The 24,924-nt window shown below is 45.2% G+C and overlaps 1 protein-coding gene across 3 annotated transcripts in view; it reads left to right on the forward strand.

The window, feature by feature from the left end:
• Positions 1–24,924, forward strand: part of LOC110490742 (metabotropic glutamate receptor 8) — a 319,290-nt gene that overhangs the window by 264,340 nt on the left and 30,026 nt on the right. For 2 of the 3 annotated variants that reach the window (XM_036944571.1, XM_036944570.1), the window contains exons 7-9: positions 4,230–4,430; positions 4,768–4,818; positions 23,703–23,842. In XM_036944571.1, the coding sequence (XP_036800466.1) occupies positions 4,230–4,430; positions 4,768–4,818; positions 23,703–23,842 (392 nt within the window). The remainder of the gene's footprint in view (positions 1–4,229; positions 4,431–4,767; positions 4,819–23,702; positions 23,843–24,924) is intronic. The other variant, XM_036944572.1, reaches the window with a different exon arrangement.

A 24,924-nucleotide genomic window follows, 5' to 3' on the forward strand; every position in this document is an offset into this window, starting at 1 on the left:
GTCCGCTGAACAGGTCAGGGCTCCATAGCCGCAGGCAGAACAGTTGAAACTGGAGCAGCAGTACGGCCAGGTGGACTGGGGACAGCAATGAATCATCAGGCCAGGTAGTCCTGAGGCATGGTCCTAGGGCTCAGGTCCTCTGAGAGAGAGAGAGAGAGAGAGAGAGAAAGAAAGCCATACAGGAAGATCACGTCAGTGACTCAACCCACTCAAGTGATGCGTCAACCCACTAGCCTTAGCACAATGACTGGAAGTCTACGATAACTGTTAGCATGCTGTTTATGTGTGTACATTTCTTTGTGTGTGTGTGTGTGTGCTAGTTTGTAAGAGAACAAATATCTGCCTCTACAGCCAGGCTTATTATTACACATTCACAATGAGCTATGTAAATTCTCCCTGCCTTCCGCCTGTGTTCTTCCAGATTATTAAAGCATAGCAGAACGGGCAAATTTAATTTAGCAGGGCTGGCATTGTCTGAGCTGACAGTGATGGAATGGCTGCAGTATGTGTGAGCGACAGTGTGTCACTAGGCAAGACAGTTAAGAACAAATTCTTATTTACATTGACAGCCTACCGGGGAACAGTGGGTTAATGGCAGATTTTTACTTTGTCAGCGCAGGGATTCGATCCAGCAATCTTACGGTTACGGGCCCAGCGCTTTAACCAGTAGGCTACCTGCCGACCCAGGGTTGGATCTCCTGTGTGTCAGACAGGGACAGACAGGGACAGACAGACAGTAGACATGACAACTGCTGTACCTCACCTTGCCAGCCAGTCAGCTAGGGGGGATTCAACTGTAATGATGCAATCGAAGGAAATGTAACAGCATTGTTTTCTGTAACGGCAGTAGCTCCACCAACCCTCCCCTGTAAGTCAGTAGAGGGAATGCAGAGGGTATCTAGTCCTCCATGCCTGCGCCAGAAATGGCACCCTATTCCCTATATAGTGCACTACTTTATGGGTACATTATATAGGGAATAGGATGCACCCTGTGTAGTCTTCTCTGGGGACTGAGATGAGATGGATGCCATTTTCTTTTTGAGCAGCTCAACAGGGTGATTGGCTATATGGTTGGCTGGACCATAAGCCTGCTGTGTGTGTTTGTGTGTGTGTGTGTGTGTGTGTGTGTGTGTGTGTGTGTGTGTGTGTGTGTGTGTGTGTGTGTGTGTGTGTGTGTGTGTGTGTGTGTGTGACTGTAGGGTTTATGCTGTGTGTGTCACAGATCCCCCTGGTACTGATGCTCATTCTGTTCACCAGTTCAGGAGGTTTACGTCACCGGCTTTCTAGGCTTCACTGAACGGGATTCATTATCATCAACCCCAGGACTGTCTTGTCTGATTACACACACCTGGTTCCCATTTCCCCTGATTAGTATGTTATACAGTTGAAGTCAGACGTTTACATACACTTAGGTTGGAGTCATTAAAACTCGTTTTTCAACCACTCCACAAAAATCTTGTTAACAAACTATAGTTTTGGCAAGTCGGTTAGGACATCTACTTTGTGCATGACACAAGTAATTTTTCCGAAAACTGTTTACAGACAGATTATTTCACTTATAATTCACTGTATAACATTTCCAGTGGGTCAAAAGTTTACATACACTAAGTTGACTGTGCCTTTAAACAGCTTGGAAGATTCCAGAAAATGACGGTACCACATTCATCTGTACAAACAATAGTACACAAGTATGAACACCATGGGACCACACAGCCATTATACCGCTCAGGAAGGAGATGCGTTCTGTCTCCTAGAGATGAACGTACTTTTGTAGAGAAAAGTGCAAATCAATCCCAGAACAACAGCAAAGGACATTGTAAAGATACCTGAAAGGCCGCTAAGCAAGGAAGGAGCCACTGCTCCAAAACCGCCATAGAAAAGCCAGGCTACTGTTTGCAACTGCACATGGGGACAAAAATCTTACTTTTTGGAGAAATGTCTTCTGGTCTGATGAAACAAAAATATAACCTTTTTGCCGTAATGACCATTGTTATGTTTGGAGGAAAAAGGGTGACGCTTGCAAGCCGAAGAACACCATCCCAACAATGAAGCACGGGGGTGGCAGCATCATGTTGTGGGGGTGGCAGCATCATGTTGTGGGGGTGCTTTGCTGAAGGGGGGACTAGTGCACTTCACTAGTCCCTCCACCTCATGAGGTAGGAAAATGATGTGGATATATTGAAGCAACATCTCAAGAAGTTAAAGTTTGGTGGCAAATTGATCTTCCAAATGGACATTATCCCTAAGCATACCTCCAAAGTTGTGACAAATGGCTTAAGGACAACAAAGTCAAGGTAGTAGAGTGGCCATCACAAAGCCCTGACCTCAATCCCATAGAAGGTTTATGGGCAGAACTGAAAAAACGTGTGCGAGCAAGGAGGCCTACAATCCTGACTCAGTTACACCAGCTCTGTCAGGAGGAATAGGCCAAAATTCACCCAACTTATTGTGGGAAGCTTGTGGAAGGCTACCCAAAATGTTTGACCCAAGTTAAACAATTTAAAGGCAATGCTACCAAATACTAATTGAGTTTATGTACACTTCTAACCCACTGGGAATGTGAAGAATGTGATGAAATAAAACCTGAAATAAATCCTTCTCTACTATTATTCTGACGTTTCACATTCTTAGAATAAAGTGGTGATCCTAACAGACCGAAGACAAGGAGTTTCTACTCGGATTAAATGTCAGGAATTGTGAAGAAAACTGAGTTAAAATGTATTTGGCTAAGGTGTATGTAGACATCCGACTTCCGACTTCAACTGTATATGTGCCCTCTGTTCCCTCTCTCTTTGTCGGTTATTGTTCCCATGTCCGTTGGTGGTGTGAGTACCTATACGTTGGTGCAGCTGTTATCCTGCGTATTGTCCCGTGTCGTTCAACGAGGTTTACCCTCGCTCCTTTGTTTGGGAACAGCCCAGTGTTTTTGTACACATGTTTGTTTTGGGTGTATTAAAAACCCCTATTGTGTATTCCTGCGCCTGGCTCCAAAATCCGTTATACCAGCGGGACAGTGTGTCTGGGGCTTAGTAGCGATACAGTAGCTATCGCTCCAGCGTGTCAAGCCAAAGCCAGGATGGAATTCAGATTGAGTCTGATGGCTCAGCGCCTGTCCCCAGTGTTTCTTTACTGGCTTGGGTTATGTCAGTGGACTTCTTTATTCATGTTATAAGCTCTAAGGCACTGGGAGCTCTTTCCGATAGGATAAGCTCACAGATCCTATTTGGGATAAACTGAGTCAGTTCCTCTACAGTCAGTGCCTATACCTGGTGGGATTACCTAGGAGTGGAATGGCTCCGGACCGTGGGGGAAGCAGGACTTCGGATTTGAGTCCTGTCGATTTGAGTGGCTTTTAACTATTGGGACTGACTTCTATGATGGCTCCAGTGGGCCCACAATGTCCTTCTTAGTTGTTTGGTCTCTTGTGAAGTCAGCCTCCGTCCCCTGTTACTGTAATTTGGACCGTATCCTTCATAGAGAATAACCAGGTGTGTGTGTGTGTTTTGTGTGTGTCCTGCTCCTGCTAATGCATCACCTTCACGTGAGACTTGCCTGCTGTGTGGAAGCCGTTATAAAACTGAAATGGATTTCCTTCTCCTGAGCCTATTAATTCCACACAGACACGCGTATTGATTGAAGACTCTTGTTAATTCACCTAGCCCGGGCAAGTTTTTTATTTACAAATGTTTTGCTTTTTTTGCCCGAGGGCTTGTACTGCGTAAAACGCTGAGTTAAAAGCTGAAAGAATTCAATAAAAATTAGTTGCTTCTGATATTCCTTTTTTTCCATTTTCTTTTGCAGTTCCACTTTAATAACGTTGATGAAAATGGTGGAAAGGCATCCTAATAAATTAGAGATGTTCATGTTTATGCATCAAGGAGTTTGTGCTTTTCGCCTCTTTATGAGCTAATTATGCTAATGATGCTATCAGTTACATAAGCACATATTCAACTGCATTAGAAAGAAAGCGAGTTTTCCGTGTGTGTGTGCGCATGTGTGCTCGCGTGTGTCAGTGTGTGTGTGTGTCACTGTGTGTGCGCTCAACTGAATAAAACAACATGTGACAGATGTTTGTGTTTGTGTGAAAGGAGTGTGACCAAGGTCAGTGTTTTTTTTTCTCACGAAAATGCTATTATAATGTAATGTTATACATTTAGCATCTTTGCCAAATAGACACTTGGATGTTTCCACCCACAGTGTAGCTAACTGTCCATCTGTCTCTCTCCCAGGTCTGGAGAAGGTTGGTCGGGACTCGAGCTACGAGCAGGAGGGGAAGGTGCAGTTTGTGATGGATGCCGTGTATGCTATGGCCCATGCCCTGCACCGGATGCACCGGGAACTCTGCTATGGATACCCAGGCCTGTGCCCAAAGATGGCCAACATCGATGGCAAGGAACTACTCAGCCATATCAGAGCTGTCAACTTTAATGGTAAGTAGAGCACGGGCGCACGCGTGCAGACACGCACGCAGACACACACGCAGACACGCACGCACACACACACACACACACACACACACACACACACACACACACACACACACACACACACACACACTCTCTTCTTAGCCATATCCACAACATCAGCATCAACTTCGAGTCACACACCACTCCCTCATCAAAAGCCACCTCCTTTTGCCTCCTTTTGCTCTCTCCCCACTCCTTATCAGAGGACATCTTGAACATTCATTATGCTTTGACTACAGGGCAGTTCATGAAGTAGTTAGTGAAATGATTGACGTTTTGCCCCGTTTTTTTCCCCCCCTAGTGTCCTCCATGAGCCATGATCCATCCTCTCTGAGAGCAGTCCTCCCACAGAGTGCGTAGGGTTACCCATGCTATTCCTCCTCAGTGATACTTCCCTTTACTGGCTCTTACTGAAATAGTTCATACTACTAATACTCTCTTCATATTTCTCTGCTAATTATCTTAACTTATCCTGCTTCCTTTTCCTGCTAATGGCCATGCTACATTAATCTATTTTGTGCCTTATTATGTGTGCATAATATTCTATACAGGGCATTCGGAAAGTATTCAGGCCGCTTGACTTTTTCCACAGTTTGTTACGTTACAGCCTTATTCTGAAATGGATTCAATTGTTTTTTCCCCCCCCGCATCAATCTACACACAATACCCCATAATGACATCACAATACCCCATAATGACATCACAATACCCCATAATGGCATCACAATACCCCATAATAACATCACAATACCCCATAATGGCATCACAATACCCCATAATGACAAAGAAAAACCTAGTTTAGACATTTTTGCTGAAGCACCTTTGGCAGCAATTACAGCTTTAAGTGTTCTTGGGTATGACGCTACAAGCTTGGAACACCTGTATTTGGGGAGTTTCTCCCGTTCTTCTCTGCAGATCCTCTCAAGCTCTGTCAGGTTGGATGTGGAGTGTTGCTACACAGTTATTTTTTTTGGTCTCTCCAGAGATGTTAGATCGGATTTAAGTCCGGGCTCTGGCTGTGCCACTCAAGGACCTTCAGAGACTTGTCCTGAAGCCACTCCTGCGTTGCCTTGGCTGTGTGCTTAGGGTCATTGTCCTGTTGAAAGGTGAACCTTCGCCTCAGTCTGAGGTCCTGAGCGCTCTGGAGCAGGTTTTCATCAAGGATCTCTCTGTACTTTGCTGTTAATCTCTCAATCCTTGCCGCTGAAAAACATCCCCACAGCATGATGCTGCCACCGCCATGCTTCACCGTAGGGATGGTGCCAGGTTTCCTCCAGACGTAACGCTTGGAATTCAGTCAAAAGTGTTCAATCTTGGTTTCATCAGACCAGAGAATCTTGTTCATCATGGTCTGAGAGTCCTTTAGGTGCATTTTGGCAAACTCCACGTGGGCTGTCATGTGCTTTTTACTGAGGAGTGGTTTCTGTCTGGCCACTCTACCATAAAGGCCTGATAGATGGAGTGCTGCAGAGATGGTTGTCCTTCTGGAAGGTTCTCCCATCTCCACAGAGGAACTCTGGAGCTCTGTCATAGTGACCATCGGGTTCTTGGTCACTTCCCTGACCAAGGCCCTTCTCCCCCGATTGCTCAGTTTGGCCAGGCGCCAGCTCTAGGAAGAGTCTTGGCGGTTCCAAACTACTTCATTTTAAGAATGATGGAGGCCATTGTGTTCTTGGGGACCTTCAATGCTGCACAAAGTGTTTGGTACCCTTCCCCAGATCTGTGCCTCGACACAGTCCCATCTCGGAGCTCTACGGACAATTCCTTTGACCTCATGTCTTGGTTTTTTGCTCTGACATGCACTGTCAACTGTGGGACTTTATATAGACAGGTGTGTGACTTTCCAAATCATGAGAAATCAATTGAATTTAGCACAGGTGGACTCCAATCAAGTTGTAGAAGCATCTCAAGGATGATCAATGGAAACATGATGCACCTGAGCTCAATTTCAAGTCATCATAGCAAAGGGTCTGAATAATAAAATGAAATGTTTTTTGCTTTGTCATTATGGGGTGTTGTGTGTAAGGCCACGCCTCGACACACCCACCCGCTTGTTTATTCATCAAAACACATCCCTTTCGCGCCAACGCCAGCAAGTGCGCCGATAATTGTGATGGTGAAAATAGCTAAAATATTTCTGACACAAACCCTGGACCTACAGCGCTCCCACCTGAGCAAAATAGTTAATTGAATCAATTTTACAATAAGGCTGTAACGTAAGAAAATATGAACAAAAATGAAGGGGTCTGAATACTTTCCGAATGCACTGTACATTACGCAGTTGAGCTATTTAACTAGAGGTGCCATTGGGTATCCATCCCCTTCTCCTAACATAGTTACAACACTTTGTGCTTGCTGCAGATGGTAAACAACTTGGAGCTTGACTTGAGACTCCAGTAATGCTTTAAACTTGTTTTTATGAGTGGTGTGCTTATTTGACTGTTTTGTTCCTCTCGGCCCCCGAAGAGCATACTGTAAGTAGGCGGTACATCTCCCACTAAATAACATTAGACAGTTCATTTGAATATGTATTTTCTGCTTCTTTTGGTTATGGTATTATTTATTCATCTCGCCGCCTGCTCATTTGTTGTGTTTCCATTCAACTCCCGTGATTTGCATAATTTGTGTTGATCGATCCAAAATGAATTGCGTCCACGAGGCAGTTTTAAGACTGTAAGTGCATCAGGTCAAAATTGTATTCATACAGTGGCATTGTCGTCCAATCACAGACACTGAACAACACTTTACCACTCCAGTGGCTTCAGCAAAATCCACATGGATTGAATACAAATGAAATATTGTAAATACTGTAGCATCCATAGCCATACTGAAGAAAAATATAAACGTAACATGTAAAGTGTTGATCCCATGTTTCGTGAGCTGAAATAAAAGATCCCTGAAATGTTCCAAATGCACAAAAAGCTTATTTCTCTCAAATGTTCTGCACTAATGTGTTTACATCCCTGTTAGTAAGCATTTATCCTTTGCCAAGGTAATCAATCCACCTCACAGGTGTGGCATGTCAAGAAGCTGATTAAACAGCATGATCATTACACAGGTGAACCTTGTACAGGGGACAATAAAAGGCCACTCTAAAATTAGCAGTTTTGTCACACAACACAATGCCACAGATGTCTCAAGTTTTGAGGGAGCGTGCAATTGGCATGCTGACCACAGGAATGTCCAACAGAGCTGTTGCCAGAGAACTGAATGTTAATTTCTCTACCATAAGCCGCCTCCAACGTTGTTTTAGAGAATATGCCAGTACGTCCAACTGGACTCACAACCTCAGGCAATGTGTAAACAAGCTTCATCTGGTCAGCTACCCAGATAGCTGATGAAACTGAGGAGTATTTCTCTCTTTAATAAAGCCCTTTCGTGGGGGAAAACTAATTCTGATTCGCTGGGCCAGCTCCCCAGCGTGTGGCCCTGGCTCCCAAGTGGGCGGGCCTATGCCCTCCCAAGCCTACCCATGGCTGCGCCCATGCCCAGTCATGTGAAATCCATAGATTTCATAGAAATAGAAATCCATAAGCTATTGGGCCGATAAACACAAGGTTTCAGGTTCAAGTCCTACTATGGCCATTCTAGCCCTGATGAATACTAAACACACGGCTAACATAGTACTTCACCACCATTTTAGACAGTAACCTCCTTTAATAGAGCTAAATGTCATTGCCCACTTGACTGAGATGAATGTCGAAGGCCACGGAGCAGAGAGCAAGGCCTGACAAACTGCACTTTACCAGACTACTTACTAGAGATCAGTAAATCTTCTTCCTATTGACTGCTGCTGGTTTTTCGATGCCGAGAGGCCACAGTATGAATTTCTGTAGGGCTGTTGATGTTGTTTACATCTAGTATCTCGTCTTCAACAGGCCCGGGGCTACTCGACGGGATGCTTTCAAGCTAACTACACAGAGAAGCAGCATGTTGGTATCGATTTCTGCCCCTCTGGAGTTGAACAGGAGGTTAAATAGTAATGATACCAGAGGAGTGAATGTGTTTTTTGCTGGCGACCGATGTAGATAATGTTGTAGACGTATGTTGTTTTGTGTTGTTCAGCTACAGCCTCTTATACTACATCATGTCTGGCATAGCAAGGTTACGGATGTTATTGGATAAAGTTAGGTGTGTGTGTGTGTGTGTGTGTGTGTGTGTGTGTGTGTGTGTGTGAGCGACGGGACGACGAGAGAGTTTAAGTCAGTGTGCGTCAGTAGAAGCACACTTCTATTCCTTGCTGTAGTTTAGTATGGAGCTCATCTGCACCCGTTAGGAGGGCATTGAGTCGGACCATCCACAGTGCCCTTGACATGGCCGCAGCAGGGGCCAGGGATCCATACCAATCAAATGCAACTTAGAGGAGCTGTGCTGATCCAATAGGCCCGATCCCCCTGCTTACCGACACAGGCGGAAAATCAATCCAGCGAGAGGAAGAGCCTAATTCAGTAGTGAGGTTTCAGAACGATCTAGGGAAAACACACACCAGGCGTGGAGATATCTCATGCAGACACACACACACACACTGGCCGGTGCACGTATTAATGATCCTTCCTCACAGAACCCTGCAGAGGATCTAACCTTTCTCAGCAGCATGAGATTGGACACTTGGATGACCCCTCCACTGACCCCCAGTGTGTGTGTGTGTGTGTATCCCTCCTTCCCTCCAGTGTTCAGGTGTTATCGATGTGCTCTCTGACTCCGACAGAAACTCATGCTGATGGAGAGAGCAGCTCCTGCTCGCGCACTTCCTAGCGCTATCCCTCCATCTCCTCCCTTCCCTCTCTCTGCCCCTCTCCCGCTCTCCTTTATCTTCTCATTATCTCTCACTCCCCGTCTCTTTTTTCTCTCCTTTTCTCCCGTCTCTTTACCTATCTCTCTTGCTTTCACTCTCATACACACACCCAGACACACATGCACACCCAGATGGTGGTGCATTGCAGATCCAGGGGAAGGAAGACAATAAGGAACCGTACCTGTAGCAGCAATCACATGCTACATCGTGCGGACTGCATCTGATACCGGTTCTCCTGTTCTGTTCAGCTTGAGTCTCTACACCCTACAGCCCACAGTCATCTAAAGGACATTCTGGTTCTGTCCCAAATGGTACCCTGTTCCCTATATGGTGCATTCCCTATAGAGTAGTGCACACTTAGGGAATAGGGGGTCGTTCAGGAGGCATGGTTTGTCTCATGTCGAGCACCTACTTATTATGCAACCCACTTCAGACGTTGTGTTATCGCTTGATTCTATCCAGAGGCCATTGAATGACTTTGCTTGGATTTATTCAAACGTGTAAGTATGCTGCGGATATTTCCTATTTTCTTAGTCCAAAAACATGATGCTTCAGATTTGTCTCAACGTCGATGATGTTTTCCCTGTTGTGTTGCTCTTCTCTGTTTCTCTCTCCTTTTCGCCCTGGTCCGTCATCAGTCATCAGTCATCAGTCATCACCATGGAGGGATTGACTCGGAATGCAAGCAAGATATCAAACAGACTAGTGTCTCTTTCATCCTCTCAACTCAGACTGAGTGCCTCTCTTATCTAGAAACGTCGTGTTCTGTGGTTGCCTACCAACAACATCCCCTCTAGTACTGTAAGTCATTGTGACAACGCTCTGTGAAGTAACACATTTAGGGACTGTTATTGGCCCGAGAAAATCTCATTTCAGTTGCTATTGTGATTCAGTTTTCAATGAGCAGCTGAAGTGAATGTAGAAAAATAGCCACAACAAGTCTTTGAACACTTTGTAGGACAGATATCAAAAGACATCTTTACGTCTTCAATCAGTCTCTCATGTGAAGATGAGGTACGTTGGCAACCCTGCAGCTTCCGAGGACATGTGTGTCCCACCATTTCTGCTCTGATGAATAGGATAGTCTAGGCCAACGTCCCAAATGGCACAATATAGTGCACCTACAGGCCCTGGTCAAAAGGACCTGGTCTACATTGTGTTATTTTGTTTCTGTAAGCCATTTAATAAACTATAACTGACTAACATTGGAATTGGAGTTGATTCCAAGGCGATCCATAAAAGACCAAAAATACACAACTTGAAGCAACCACATATTTCGCCATGAAGCACGTTCTGATTGGCCAGTGAGAGGCCACGCCTCGACACACCCACCCGCTTGTTTATTCATCAAAACACATCCCTTTCGCGCCAACGCCAGCAAGTGCGCCGATAATTGTGATGGTGAAAATAGCTAAAATATTTCTGACACAAACCCTGGACCTACAGCGCTCCCACCTGCGCTTAGATTTACCATTCTGTTAGGTTTGTTAGAACAGAGCACAGAGTAGTATGACATGACACATAGTGCCTCCCACTACGCAGGTCACCTCCATTGTCCTCCATGAATCCTCGGGTGGTCTAATGAAAAGCTTGATAAGGTCTCCACTCTTCGCCGTCAATGTTCATCTCTTCGCTTTTATTCCTGAAAGTATTTCCAAGGTCCCCTCCTTTTCAGTCTATGAGAAACCTTAATTGTAGTTCCATGCGTGGGAAGGAAGGAATACAGCCTGTACTTTCACTTTCACACCGGGGTAAAACTTTGACAGAATACATTCAACTAAAACTGCAAAACCTTTTAGAAAATATATATACTTTTTTTTTTTTTTTTAGATAATGGAACTTTTCAGAAAATCTCCCCAAAACCTCCAATGGATGGACGGAGAGCTAGAAGCGTGTATTTTTTTTCTTCTCTCCTCTTTTCTTCTCTACACTTCATTGTTGTCTGTCAAATGAGTCATAGGGATACAAGCAGAGAGCTTTCATCCGTGTTCAGTGTTGAACATCAAGCCAAAATCATCTCTATTGTTCCCAGCTCCAGTGTGTCTGTCTGTAGAGCGTGGTTGAATGTCATTGATGTGTTCTTATGATCATTTATTAACTACCCTGTCCCCTGACAGTGTGGAGTGAGAATCCCCCGCTTTAGCAAGGAAAGAAAACATACACAAAGGACTGCTACACTTCCACTTTAGAACACTGGTGAGGATATTGACTGTATTGATCCAACTACAACCCTCATGGTAGTGCTACGTTCATTGAAACTGGAAATTCACAGTGTAGCGGGTCTCAGTCTTAGCGTCCTGTATAACAGTATTTTTTTTAATCCTCATCCACAAAAGCACAGGACGCTGGACAAAGAACTCGGGCAGAGAAATAGAACAATATCCACTCATTTTTTCCTACCCTAACAAAAAGTTATTTATTGAGCTACAGTGCAGTAGTGGCAGCTCCTATATTTTGACGATATTGTGGTCTTGGTCGGGGCCACCCTACACGAGGCTCTCCAGTACCCTTCTATGGAGAGGGCAGAAGAGCCAAAACCAATTAGGTCCTGAGACGTGGAGCCGTGGAGTCTGTGTGTGTGTGTGTGTGTGTGTGTGTGTGTGTGTGTGTGTGTGTGTGTGTGTGTGTGTGTGTGTGTGTGTGTGTGTGTGTGTGTGTGTGTGTGTGTGTGTGTGTGTGTGTGTGTAGAGCCGCGAGGAAAGGACATGACCAGGCTGGAAAGAGCTATCTCATTACAGCCCGTCTTCACAGGGCCAGCTGCTCTAGCTCTGACTGCTCAGGACAAGATGGACGCCGTCTCTACGGGAACCAGCCCGGGCTAACTAGCAAGGAATAACGGCTAGATGATGAACTTGACCCTAGCATGACAGCTATGCAGCCAGTTAGCGGGAAGAGAGAGGGAGAGAGGGGGATGTAGAGAGTAAGAAGAGGGATATACAATGCTGTGTGTAAGGTTTTTTGGACCTGTAGGCCAAATGAAATACAATCTAAATCGTATTCATATATGAGCTAGAATGAGCTTCACATCACCTCTGATCTCAGTGTTATTATGTTTATCGTCTGCAGGAAAACCGAGCAGAGCGTGTTTAGTTCAGAGCCTTGAAGACATGAGAGAGAGAGAGAATCACATTTTATTTGTCACATACACATGGTTAGCAGATGTTAATGCGAGTGTAGCGAAATGCTTGTGCTTCTAGTTCCGACAATGCAGTAATAACCAACGAGTAATCTAACCTAACAATTCCACAACTACTACCTTATACACACAAGTGTAAAGGGATAAAGAATATGTACATAAAGATATATGAATGAGTGATGGTACAGAACGGCATAGGCAAGATGCAGTAGATGGTATAGAGTACAGTATTATCATGACGTTGGCCTCTTTGAGTATAGCAACCCTTCTCCCTGCCTCCCCCTTGCCTCCTTCAACTAGGCTGCTGTGGTCAGAGGTCATACATTTCTGAGAAGACATCATGGACACACAGTTATAGAGTAGTTTTTCATGGAGACAAAGGAAATCCTTCCACCTCACAGAACTTGAGGTACGAACAAATTTCGGAGTAAGTGTAAAAGATGGGTGAAGAATCCAGCTACGAACTGGTCCGTTTGTCACAACTTGGGAACGTCATGGGAGACGATATGGCCACATTACCATAACGCTGTTTTTTAATAGCCTCAGATATGAGGTTTACATCTAATTGTTGTATAAGATGAATGAGTGAGTATGATACTGTTTACACAATTTTACAATGTGATTTCGGACTGTTTAATGAAGGAAAACTCAAAAGGGAATTGGATTTGAACTAAATCAGAGGACCGCCCCTGAACCCAGTTAGGGTCAGACATCCTGGGGCAGACCATTTCTGCCATTCCGAATAAAACCCAACTTTCTCCATTAGGAGGGGGACAAAGGTTGTAGACCATTGCTGAATCTTTTAACCATACCATACCACGTGGTTAAACTCTTAATCTGCAGCTAGGAATTCAGTATCATTGAACGCGAAGAACGACAACTGCCGAAACATCCATTCTATAACGAATGTCACTTTGAACTATCCCCTCTAACCGAGAGAGAGAGATGGAGAGAGGTGGACAATTCTACGAAAGACACAAACTTTTCACCAGCGATCAAGACGACACACTGAGCGTAAATATATATATATTGATTGCAATTGTTCCCGGATGAGTGAGAAGTTCATGTGTAAAGGATTAGCATTTTAATTGTTATAATTAACTCTGTAGTGACTTCTTAGTCGACCCCCCCATTTCCCCTTTGTCTAACAAGCCAACATGCCGGTTCATTTTCCTATCATTTCATGTAACCACTTTTACCATGTTTGTTTGTTTATGCATTTCCATGAATTACTTAGTTAGTAATAAATAAATGATTTGAGACAATTGATGTAAGGATGACTCATAGTGAAGACTGGGTTTGTGCAGATAACCAACAATTTACAACGTTTGGAATGAGACTAACGTGAGGTAAAGTAAATAAATCATTAATCAGAAGACTATTGATCAGTTATGAAAATATCTGAAAGGTTATATTGGGAAATTATAACTTTGTAATCTGAATACTTTCCTTGGTGCCCCAACTTCCTAGTTAATTACAGTTACATGATTATTCAGTTTAATCGCATAAGACTAATTATGGGAATCTTTGATAAAAACTAAGTCTTCAATTTAATGATAGTAAAGACACGGCAGTATATTCATATGAGATGAGTAATGTAGGGTATATAAACATAAAGTGGCATAGTTTAAAGTGGCTAGTGATACATGTATACATAAAGATGGGAAGATGCAGTAGATGATATAGAGTACAGTATATACATATGAGATGAGTAATGTAGGGTATATAAACATAAAGTGGCATAGTTTAAAGTGGCTAGTGATACATGTATACATAAAGATGGGAATATGCAGTAGATGATATAGAGTACAGTATATACATATGAGATGGGTAATGTAGGGTATATAAACATAAAGTGGCATAGTTTAAAGTGGCTAGTGATACATGTATACATAAAGATGGGAAGATGCAGTAGATGATATAGAGTACAGTATATACATATGAGATGAGTAATGTAGGGTATATAAACATAAAGTGGCATAGTTTAAAGTGGCTAGTGATACATGTATACATAAAGATGGGAAGATGCAGTAGATGATATAGAGTACAGTATATACATATGAGATGAGTAATGTAGGGTATGTAAACAATATATTAAGTAGCATTGTTTAAAGTGGCTAGTGATATATTTTTACATCAATTTCCATTATTAAAGTGGCTGGAGTTGAGTCAGTATGTTGGCAGCAGCCACTCAATGTTAGTGGTGGCTGTTTAACAGTCTGATGGCCTTGAGATAGAAGCTGGTTTTCAGTCTCTCGGTCCCAGCTTTGATGCACCTGTACTGACCTCGCCTTCTGGATGATAGCGGGGTGAACAGGCAGTGGCCCAGGTGGTTGTTGTCCTTGATGATCTTTATGGCCTTCCTGTGACATCGGGTGGTGTAGGTGTCCTGGAGGGCAGGTAGTTTGCCCCCGGTGATCCGTTGTTTCCTCTGGAGAGCCTTACGGTTGTGGGCGGAGCAGTTGCCGTACCAGGCGGTGATACAGCCCGACAGGATACTCTCGATTGTGCATCTGTAGAAGTTTGTGAGTGCTTTTGGTGACAAGCCCAATTTCTTCAGCCTCTGAGGTTGAAGAGGTGCTGCTGCACCTTCTTCACAACGCTGTCTGTGTGGGTGGACCAATTCAGTTTGTCCGTGATGTGTACGCAGAGGAACTTAAAACTTACTACCCTATCCACTACTCTCCACTACTGTCCTGTCGATGTGGATAGGGGGGTGCTCCCTCTGCTGTTTCCTGAAGTCCACAATCATCTCCTTTGTTTTGTGTGTGAGGTTATTTTCCTGACACCACACACTGAAGGCCCTCACCTCCTCCCTGTAGGCCGTCTCATCATTGTTGGTAATCAAGCCTACCACTGTAGTGTCGTCCGCAAACTTGATGATTGAGTTGGAAGCGTGCATGGCCACGCAGTCGTGGGTGAACAGGGAGTACAGGAGAGGGCTCAGAACGCACCCTTGTGGGGCCCCAGTGTTGAGGATCAGCGGGGTGGAGATGTTGTTACCTACCCTCACCACCTGGGGGGGCGGCCCGTCAGGAAGTCCAGTACCCTGTTGCACAGGGCGGGGTCGAGACCCAGGGTCTCGAGCTTGATTTGGAGGGTACTATGGTGTTAAATGCTGAGCTGTAGTCGATGAACAGCATTCTCACATAGGTATTTCTCTTGTCCAGATGGGTAAGGGCAGTGTGCAGTGTGGTTACGATTGCGTCGTCTGTGGACCTATTGGGGCGGTAAGCAAATTTGAGTGGGTCTAGTGTGTCAGGTAGGGTTGAGGTGATATGGTCCTTGACTAGTCTATCAAAGCACTTCATGACGACGGAAGTGAGTGCTACGGGGCGGTAGTCGTTTAGCTCAGTTACCTTAGCTTTCTTAGGAACAGGAACAATGGTGGCCCTCTTGAAGCATGCGGGGAAAGCAGACTGGGATAAGGGTTGATTGAATATGTCCGTAAACACACCAGCCAGCTGATCTGCTTATGCTCTGAGGACACGGCTGGGGATGCCGCCTGGGCCGGCAGCCCTGCGAGGGTTAACACGTTTAAATGTTTTACTCACGTTGGCTGCAGTGAAGGAGAGCCCGCAGGTTTTGGTTGCGGGCCGTGTCAGTGGCACTGTATTGTCCTCAAAGCAAGCAAAAAAGTCATTTAGTCTGTAAACAAAAATATTTTTAAAAATCAGACCTTTTTTACAGAATAAATAACTGTTTTGCTCGCTTTGAGGGAGAGACAGAGAGAGAGAGACAGAGAGAGAGACAGACAGAGAGAGATAGAGAGAGCGACAGAGAGAGAGAGTGTAACGTCTGCTTCCAACTCACACTCTCAAACACATAGATCCCCTGAATGCAGCTCACTTTCCAGATCCCAATCAGCCAAATTCTGATCACCTGTTCACACACCTGTATGTCATTCACACACTATTTAGTTCAGTTCTTTGCTCCTCATCTTTGTGAGGTATTGTTTTTTTTTGACACACTTCTCTTCAGAGCTGTTTTTCCTGTAATTTACTCCTCACGTGTATGAAAGGTTTTGCCTGCCTCACTAATGACACCTTTTGCCTATTCCCTGCCTGTACATTAGCTTCGAAATTCCTGTCATTCACCTATTGCCTCATTTCCCGGGTCGACGTTACTAGCCTTTTCCCTGCCTGTACTGTTGCCGTTTGGTCCCCCTGTGTATGACCTGCTGCCTGCCCCTGGACCCAGCTACCTGCCTCCTCCTGTGGTCCTTTATTTTAAACACCTGCTGTGCCCTGCGTTTGAAACCAGCTCTCTGTCTCCCTCGTGTTCATGAGAGAGAGCGAGAGAGAGAGAGAGAGAGAGAGAGAGAGAGAACTTGACCCTAGCATGACAGCTATACAGCCAGTTAGCGGGAAGAGAGAGGGAGGGAGGGGGATGGAGAGAGTAAGAAGAGGGATATACAACGCTGTGTGTAAGGGAGAGAGCAGACAAATCATGAGAAAACAAAAAGATAATTACTTCAACAAGCCTTTGTACACTTCAATCAGTCGCTCATATGAAGAAAATAAGGTACATTGGCAACCCTGCAGAACTAAAGTCTCCCAATGTTCTGACCTTCATCTCCAGTCTACTATTCCCTCTCTGTGCTTTGTCCCCATATTAACAGTATTACACAGCCTCAAACTGTGGATGAGCCACCGGATGGCTGGACAGGGGAGACTGATGAGACTGAAACTGAATGGACGCTTCATTTGCTGCTGCCGCTCGCAGAAAATACCCCCCCCCCCCCCCCCCCCCCGTACCTCTGTCTGTCCGTGTATGTGCGGCCTACCGCCTCCCCCCACTCACAACGTTAGAAGAGCAATCAATACCTGGAGATAAGTTCAATAAGCCGGAAATCTCAGACAGCTGTTTCGGGGAGACTTAAGGCATCGCTCTCTGTCTGCCGCTTGCCTGCCGGGCCACCACACACTGAACACTTCCTCAGCCCAGGTGACCAGAAGCTATCAGATAGCCATTGGAGGATTAATAGAACATTAAGCCATGCGGTGTCGGCTGTGATTGTAAATGCATCCTTTTAATTCACTCTAAATGCATTTTAAAATGCTGGCATTAGACTAACTGACATCACCAGATGTATGGACCCGCAGATCTCGCTCCTCTGCCACAGTCACACCGTAATGAAATCAGCGAGGCCATTAGGCCTTTGTGAGAAATGCGACATTACCTCATCGGCCTATGATAGTTGTGTCGTGTGTGTGTCTGCTAAAGTCAGTAAACAGAGGAGGTATATCTGCTATGGCAGCTGGTCTCTCTAGCCTCCTGGATACGCACTGCTGCCTTCTCTCTTTCATTATGCACACTAACAATAGTGCTCTAGGAAACCATTCTATCTCCCCCTCTCCCTTTGCCCATCTCTCTCTCTCTCTCTCTCTCTATCTCTTTCCACCCTCCCCTCTTTCTCCCTCCCTCCCTCCCTCCCTCCCTCCCTCCCTCCCTCCCTCCCTCCCTCCCTTGCTCTACTCTGTTCTGGGGAAGATAATCAAAAGACTTCCTCTTGAGAGGAAAGAGAGGAAGAGGAGAAGTCAACAGGAACGGGAGGCTTTTGTCAAGTTCAGACTGAGGGCCACTTAGTTTGGAGCTCCTCCAAAAAAGGTGTTTTCTTCAGCTGCGGTGTTTCGTAACTCTGTGATTAAATATCTTCCCTTGGCCTAATGATAGTAGGGCTTAGAGGAGAAGTGCAATGGTTTGGATGGTTTTGAAACTTGCCCGAGGCAGGCAAGAACTGCGAATGACCAACTAGGACAATAAAAAAGCACAGGCAAATGATCAAATCTCAGACCAACTGTCAAATGTAAAGTACCTAAAGCATCCAGAGATCTTGAGGCCAAAACATCTTCGGTTGACATGAGGACTCTTGACGTTGAGTTTAGAGTCGAAAAAACCACCAAAAACCACCATTACTCACCCGCCCACTTCTAAACTAAAACGGCACATGACCAATGGCTACACAGCCTCTGTGCTCCCTTCCAATGTGAAACACAACAAAAAGGCTGGCTCTGGCTCCTGCTTTCACATCCTGATAAACTATATGCCACAGGTTTCTGGTAGTTTAATAATCATTATAATCAGCTGACGTGTTGAGCCAAGAAGCACTCATCTCATTATAAACCCGGTAGATATTCTCCCTCACCATATTAACTGCATGGATGGGCTACCCACATGATGCCTGCGGGTGGATGGAGGGTTAGGGCACAGCGAAGAAAGGCTTCTGTATGCCAGAAGCATGTATGTAATGGATCGTAATCAAGTGAATTATTAGGCTAACGCATATGTCTTATAGGAGAGGGGGGGAGGGGGGGAGAGGGGGGGTTAAAAAGAGAGACACATGAAGACAAGAGAAAGAAATGAAGAGAGCCGCACGAAGACAAGAGAAAGATGGGAAGAGAGCCACACGAAGACAAGAGAAAGATGGGAAGAGAGCATCACGAAGACAAGAGAAAGATAGGAAGAGAGCCACACGAAGACAAGAGAAAGATGGGAAGAGAGCCACACGAAGACAAGAGAAAGATGGGAAGAGAGCCACACGAAGACAAGAGAAAGATAGGAAGAGAGCCACACGAAGACAAGAGAAAGATGGGAAGAGAGCCACACGAAGACAAGAGAAAGATGGGAAGAGAGCCACACGAAGACAAGAGAAAGATAGGAAGAGAGCCACACGAAGACAAGAGAAAGATGGGAAGAGAGCCACATGAAGACAAGAGAAAGATAGGAAGAGAGCCACACGAAGACAAGAGAAAGATGGGAAGAGAGCCACACGAAGACAAGAGAAAGATGGGAAGAGAGCCACACGAAGACAAGAGAAAGATAGGAAGAGAGCCACACGAAGACAAGAGAAAGATGGGAAGAGAGCCACATGAAGACAAGAGAAAGATGGGAAGAGAGCCACACGAAGACAAGAGAATGATAGGAAGAGAGCCACACGAAGACAAGAGAAAGATGGGAAGAGAGCCACACGAAGACAAGAGAAAGATGGGAAGAGAGTCACATGAAGACAAGAGAAAGATGGGAAGAGAGCCACACGAAGACAAGAGAAAGATAGGAAGAGAGCCACACAAAGACAAGAGAAAGATGGGAAGAGAGCAACACGAAGACAAGAGAAAGATGGGAAGAGAGCCACATGAAGACAAGAGAAAGATGGGAAGAGAGCCACATGAAGACAAGAGAAAGATAGGAAGAGAGCCACACGAAGACAAGAGAAAGATAGGAAGAGAGCCACACGAAGACAAGAGAAAGATGGGAAGAGAGCCACATGAAGACAAGAGAAAGATGGGAAGAGAGCCACACGAAGACAAGAGAAAGATAGGAAGAGAGCCACACGAAGACAAGAGAAAGATGGGAAGAGAGCCACATGAAGACAAGAGAAAGATAGGAAGAGCCACACGAAGACAAGAACAAGATAGGAAGAGAGCCGCACGAAGACAAGAGAAAGATAGGAAGAGAGAGAGAGAGAGAGAGAGAAAGAACGAGAAAGAATGAGGGAGGAGGAAAAGGGAGGATCAACCGTACATGTTTAGGAGGAGGAGGGAGTTGAGTTATTATTATCACAGAGATGTTTCCTCATATGCCAGGTAGAGCCTCCCCTGAGGTAACCGGTTAGTGTGGGATAGAGGGATGGAGGGAAAATGGAGACGAAGATGTGTCCTCATTACTGCATGTGTGTGTTTGTGTGTGTGCATCCCTGCGTGCGTGTGCCTACGCGCATGCTTCTGTGCGGACGTGCATGTGTGTGTGTGTTGTCTCCCTCATTAGCAGTACAGATGTATGCCCCACACTGCTGGGTGCTGGCAGCCACTCTCTCTCATCTCCTCCTCTCAGCTCCTTCTTCCATGTTATGTTTAATTCATCTGGGTTGCAGGGTGATTTCTGCATCAGGCCTATCAAAACACTCTCTGTTTCTGTCACGATAGTGGGGAGACTTTTGAACCCTCGTTCAGCCGGTCCCTCTCTCCTGTATTCTCCCCATCAGAGATTTTACCCATGCTAAAACACGTTCTCTCTCTCTCTCTCTCTCTCTCCGGGGATCCACAGGGAAGAGCTGTTGGCAGGGTATGCAGTGATTATCTCAGATTAGGAGGATGTTGCCTGTAGACACTGATCTTAGGTCTTTCTCACCCTTAATGGTTTAGGTTAGGATTAGGAAAGAGTAAGCTGATCCTAGACCTGTGCCTTGTAACTGTATCTTCAGGGGTTTGCCTCCCTGCCTTTTAGTAGGAGTACAACTTACCTAGAATCCATTCTCTCTACCCACAAACTGCACAGCAGAAAGACAACCTCACCTCAAACCACACATAAGCCTGAGTGTCTGACTGGAAAAGATCAGGTTCAAACAACAGTCTTCCATCTGAAAAACCCTACTCTCTACTTCAGCTCATGGTCTCATCTCACCATCGCCCACCACTAGCTGAGGACCTGTGTGTCGGTTAAAGGGGCCTCTTACCCCATTCTCCTTTGGGGGTTGTGTCTGGTCATGTGAGATGTACTATAAAGACCAATGAGGGCGAGGTCGATGAAAGGACTTTGGTGTGTTGTTTGGCTCGTCCAGTTCAATAGTTGTTGCGGCTACCCACTGAAGGGTGAGTTTGCGGTTTGTCGTGTGTGTGTGTTTGTGTGTTTGTGTGTTGTGGTAAAGAAGGGTAAATGTTGTTGCTTACACTGACACAGTGAAGGTCATGGTTAACGATCGTGTGAAATTTAATGTCGATATCTCCATGTTACTACTTTCAGAAATGGCTCAGGGACCATGCTCCACTGACTTGTACTGCTGGGCTCGAATTGCCCTTATACGGGACATACTGAACAATTATATGAGTCAGCTTGCTTGTATCCAGTAATCGTCATCAGAGTAGCTAATATGGTTAGGGACAGGCTCTTTCCGGAGATGACGTTTATGTGTGTCAGTGCGTGTCTGTGCATGTGTGTGCGCATCCGTTTGTGTATGTGTGTGTGTGTGTAACTTGCATCAGTCGCGTCTGCATTAATCGGCCTCGTTGGTTGGACAGGGAACAGTGAGAAATATTGGGCCGTATATTGACACCAATTTGACGGTCAGAAATCCTTTCCTGAGGATGTGCCATGTTTCATTTCCGCACGGATGAGATGGAGTCCTCTCCCATTTGCAATGCATGTTCCCCCGCTGTTGTGCAAAGCGAGGGATGAACGGAGAGGAGAAGAGGAAGAGAAGAAGTTGTTCCCACTCACTGATAGTGTGATAGTATTCGTGTTCTGCTTCTCTACCAGCATCGTGTGTGTGTGTGTGGGTGTGTGGGTGGGTGGGTCGGGGATTTATAGGGAGCTGTGTTGCACTGCTAGCCTTAACAATTTGTAGCCTGGGTGGCAGAATTGTAACAACCAGTCTGGACACTTCTCTCTCTGTTCTAATGATGCAAGGCAGGAGGAGACAGACAAACAGACAGGAGCAAGCGGCCAGCGCCGGCGTCTGGCGTCTTTGAGATGTGGCGGGCGGGGCTGTGTGGAGGCAGGTTAAAGATAGTGGTTTACCCAGAGTCCTTTGGAAATCTTCTCATTCATTACCACTGGAATATATATATATATATAGAGCGAGAGAGAGAGGTTTCCTAGAGCACTATTGTTAGTGTGCATATTGAAAGAGAGAAGGCAGCAGTGCGTATCCAGGAGGCCTGAGAGACCAGCTGCCATAGCAGATAGAGAGAGGAGTTTACTTCTCTGTTTCACTACATTATCTCTGTCTTTCACTTTTTCTCTCTTTCTCTCTCTCGGTAGATCTCTCAACTTTGCCTTTCTCTCTTATTCTCCTAGTATGTATTTCCCAGCTACTCTCCCTTTCGTTCCGTCAGATATGGTAGATTGTTGCCATGACATACAGCTTTCTGTAGGAATGTCAGTAATGCACAACTCTTTTAAGATTTATATTTGTAATTACATTACTGCTTTGATGGGCCAGATTCTCCACCCGCGCTGCTGCCGCGCTGAAATATTGGATTTCAAAGATTCATAAGAGGAGAGAGAACCAGAGATAGAAAGGGAGAGAGAGAGTGAGAGGGAGGGAGAGGAAGAGAGAGAGAGAACGGATGAGGAGGCTGTGAGTTTAGCATAATCGGTGGAGAGAAAAGCCCATCTGTGAAATACTTTGCGCCTGGGGTGGTTGAGGCTGTTCACACACACACACACACACACACACACACACACACACACACACACTTTTTGCATAATTCATATGTGTGACAGCTGAGCCCGGCTCGTTAGGGTGACAGGTATACACGAGGCTACTGACTGATTTCTTAAAGATATCCATAAAAAGTGTTGTTTAAAGTTTGAAACACAAGCCACCTGGGAGACACACCAAACATGTGGAAGAAGGTGCTCTGGTCAGATGAAACCAAAATTGAACTTTTTGGCAACAATGCAAAACGTTATGTTTGGCGTAAAAGCAACACAGCTGAACACACCATCCCCACTGTCAAACATGGTGGTGGCAGCATCATGGTTTGGGCCTGCTTTTCTTCAGCAGGGACAGGGAAGATGGTTAAAATTGATGGGAAGATGGATGGAGCCAAATACAGGACCATTCTGGAAGAATGAGACTGGGACGGAGATTTGTCTTCAAACAAGACAATGATCCAAAACATAAAGCAAAATCTACAATGGAATGGTTCAAAAATAAACATATCCAGGTGTTAGAATGGCCAAGTCAAAGTCCAGACCTGAATCCAATCGATAATCTGTGGAAAGAACTGAAAACTGCTGTTCACAAATGCTCTCCATCCAACCTCACTGAGCTCGAGCTGTTTTGCAAGGAGGAATGGGAAAAAATGTCAGTCTCTCGATGTGCAAAACTGATAGAGACATACCCCAAGCGACTTACAGCTGTAATCGCAGCAAAAGGTGGCGCTACAAAGTATTAACTTAAGGGGGCTGAATAATTTTGCACGCCCAATTTTTCAGTTTTTGATTTGTTAAAAAAGTTTGAAATATCCAATAAATGTCGTTCCACTTCATGATTGTGTCCCACTTGTTGTTGATTCTTCACAAAAAAATACAGTTTTATATCTTTATGTTTGAAGCCTGAAATGTGGCAAAAGGTTGCAAAGTTCAAGGGGGCCGAATACTTTCGCAAGGCACTGTATATACACACCATAGTTGTATATATAAGTTAGTCCAAAACTATTTTGTGTTGGACCAAATCATGTATTGGTGTGAAAAATGCAGAACTACAAAATATTACAGTATGGTAAATTAGCTGTCTGTGTGATGAATTACATACAGTGTGTCTTCTTGTTAATCCTTTCCCACCATCTCTGTCTTCCAGGAAGTGCCGGTACTCCAGTGGTGTTCAATGAGAACGGCGACGCCCCTGGACGGTACGACATCTTCCAGTACCAGAGCACCAACCGCTCTACCAGAGAGTACAAGGTCATAGGCACCTGGACCAACAAACTACACCTAAATGTGAGACTAACATAATAGCAATATCTATCTTTTGTGATCTAGCGTTGTCATATTCAAAGGTATTCATATAGAGCCTGGTCCCGGCTCTGTTTGTGCCTTCATGTCAACATATTTGGCATGACAATGAACAAGGACTTGACATAATAGCACAAACAGCTGGGAAATCGCACACATTTTATAGATATCAGCATTCATTCAAGGTCGAGTCTTGAAACTTCAGATTTCAATTCATTCGTTATCATCCAGAACTTGTTTTCGTGTCATGTTTGGGTCCCATCTCTTCCCAGTGTTTTTTTGGCCTACATTCTTACAGTACTTCTGAGTAGTTTGTGTTCCTGCACACATACAGTTACTGCTCAGTGCTTGACTTTCAGTGAGCAGCTACTTGTTATTCAGCTGTTACTGATTGGAATACACACACACACACACACACACACACACACACATACACACACACACACACACATGAACATACACACGAACACACGAATACACACATACACATACGCGCACACTTTCTGCATCATTAATATATGTGACCTGAGCCCGGCTCGTTAGGGTGAAGAGAGAGAGAGCCGGAAGGGAGGAGAGGGAGGGATAGAGCTAGGAAGTGTGCGAGCAGGAAGGTGCTCTCTCCTCTTCATCAGCATGAGTTTCTGTCGGAGTCAGAGAGCACATCGATAACACCTGAACACTGAAGGGAGGGAGGGACACACACACAGACAGACAGACAGACAGACAGACAGACAGACAGACAGACAGACAGACACACACACACACACACACACACACACCCAGGCCACAAGAGGAGAGGTGATGGGGCTAATAGCTTCTTAATGCCTCTGCATGCCTGTCTGAGATCCACAGCCTTGGTAAACGAGCAGTGTGTTCACACACAGATAGATTCCTAGGACAGACAGGCTGGGCACGGTTGGGCTGGAGGTTGGGCTGTACTCTCTGAGGGATCTTAAAACCATCTGCTCTGGTCGTACGTGCAGCGATCAGTCAGGCAGCACACATGCTGTACACCTACACCTAACAATGCTGTACACCTAGACCTATCTGACTCCCCTTACTTACTG

Source organism: Oncorhynchus mykiss, chromosome 15, assembly GCF_013265735.2.
Source record: "Oncorhynchus mykiss isolate Arlee chromosome 15, USDA_OmykA_1.1, whole genome shotgun sequence".
Classification (NCBI taxonomy): domain Eukaryota; kingdom Metazoa; phylum Chordata; class Actinopteri; order Salmoniformes; family Salmonidae; genus Oncorhynchus; species Oncorhynchus mykiss.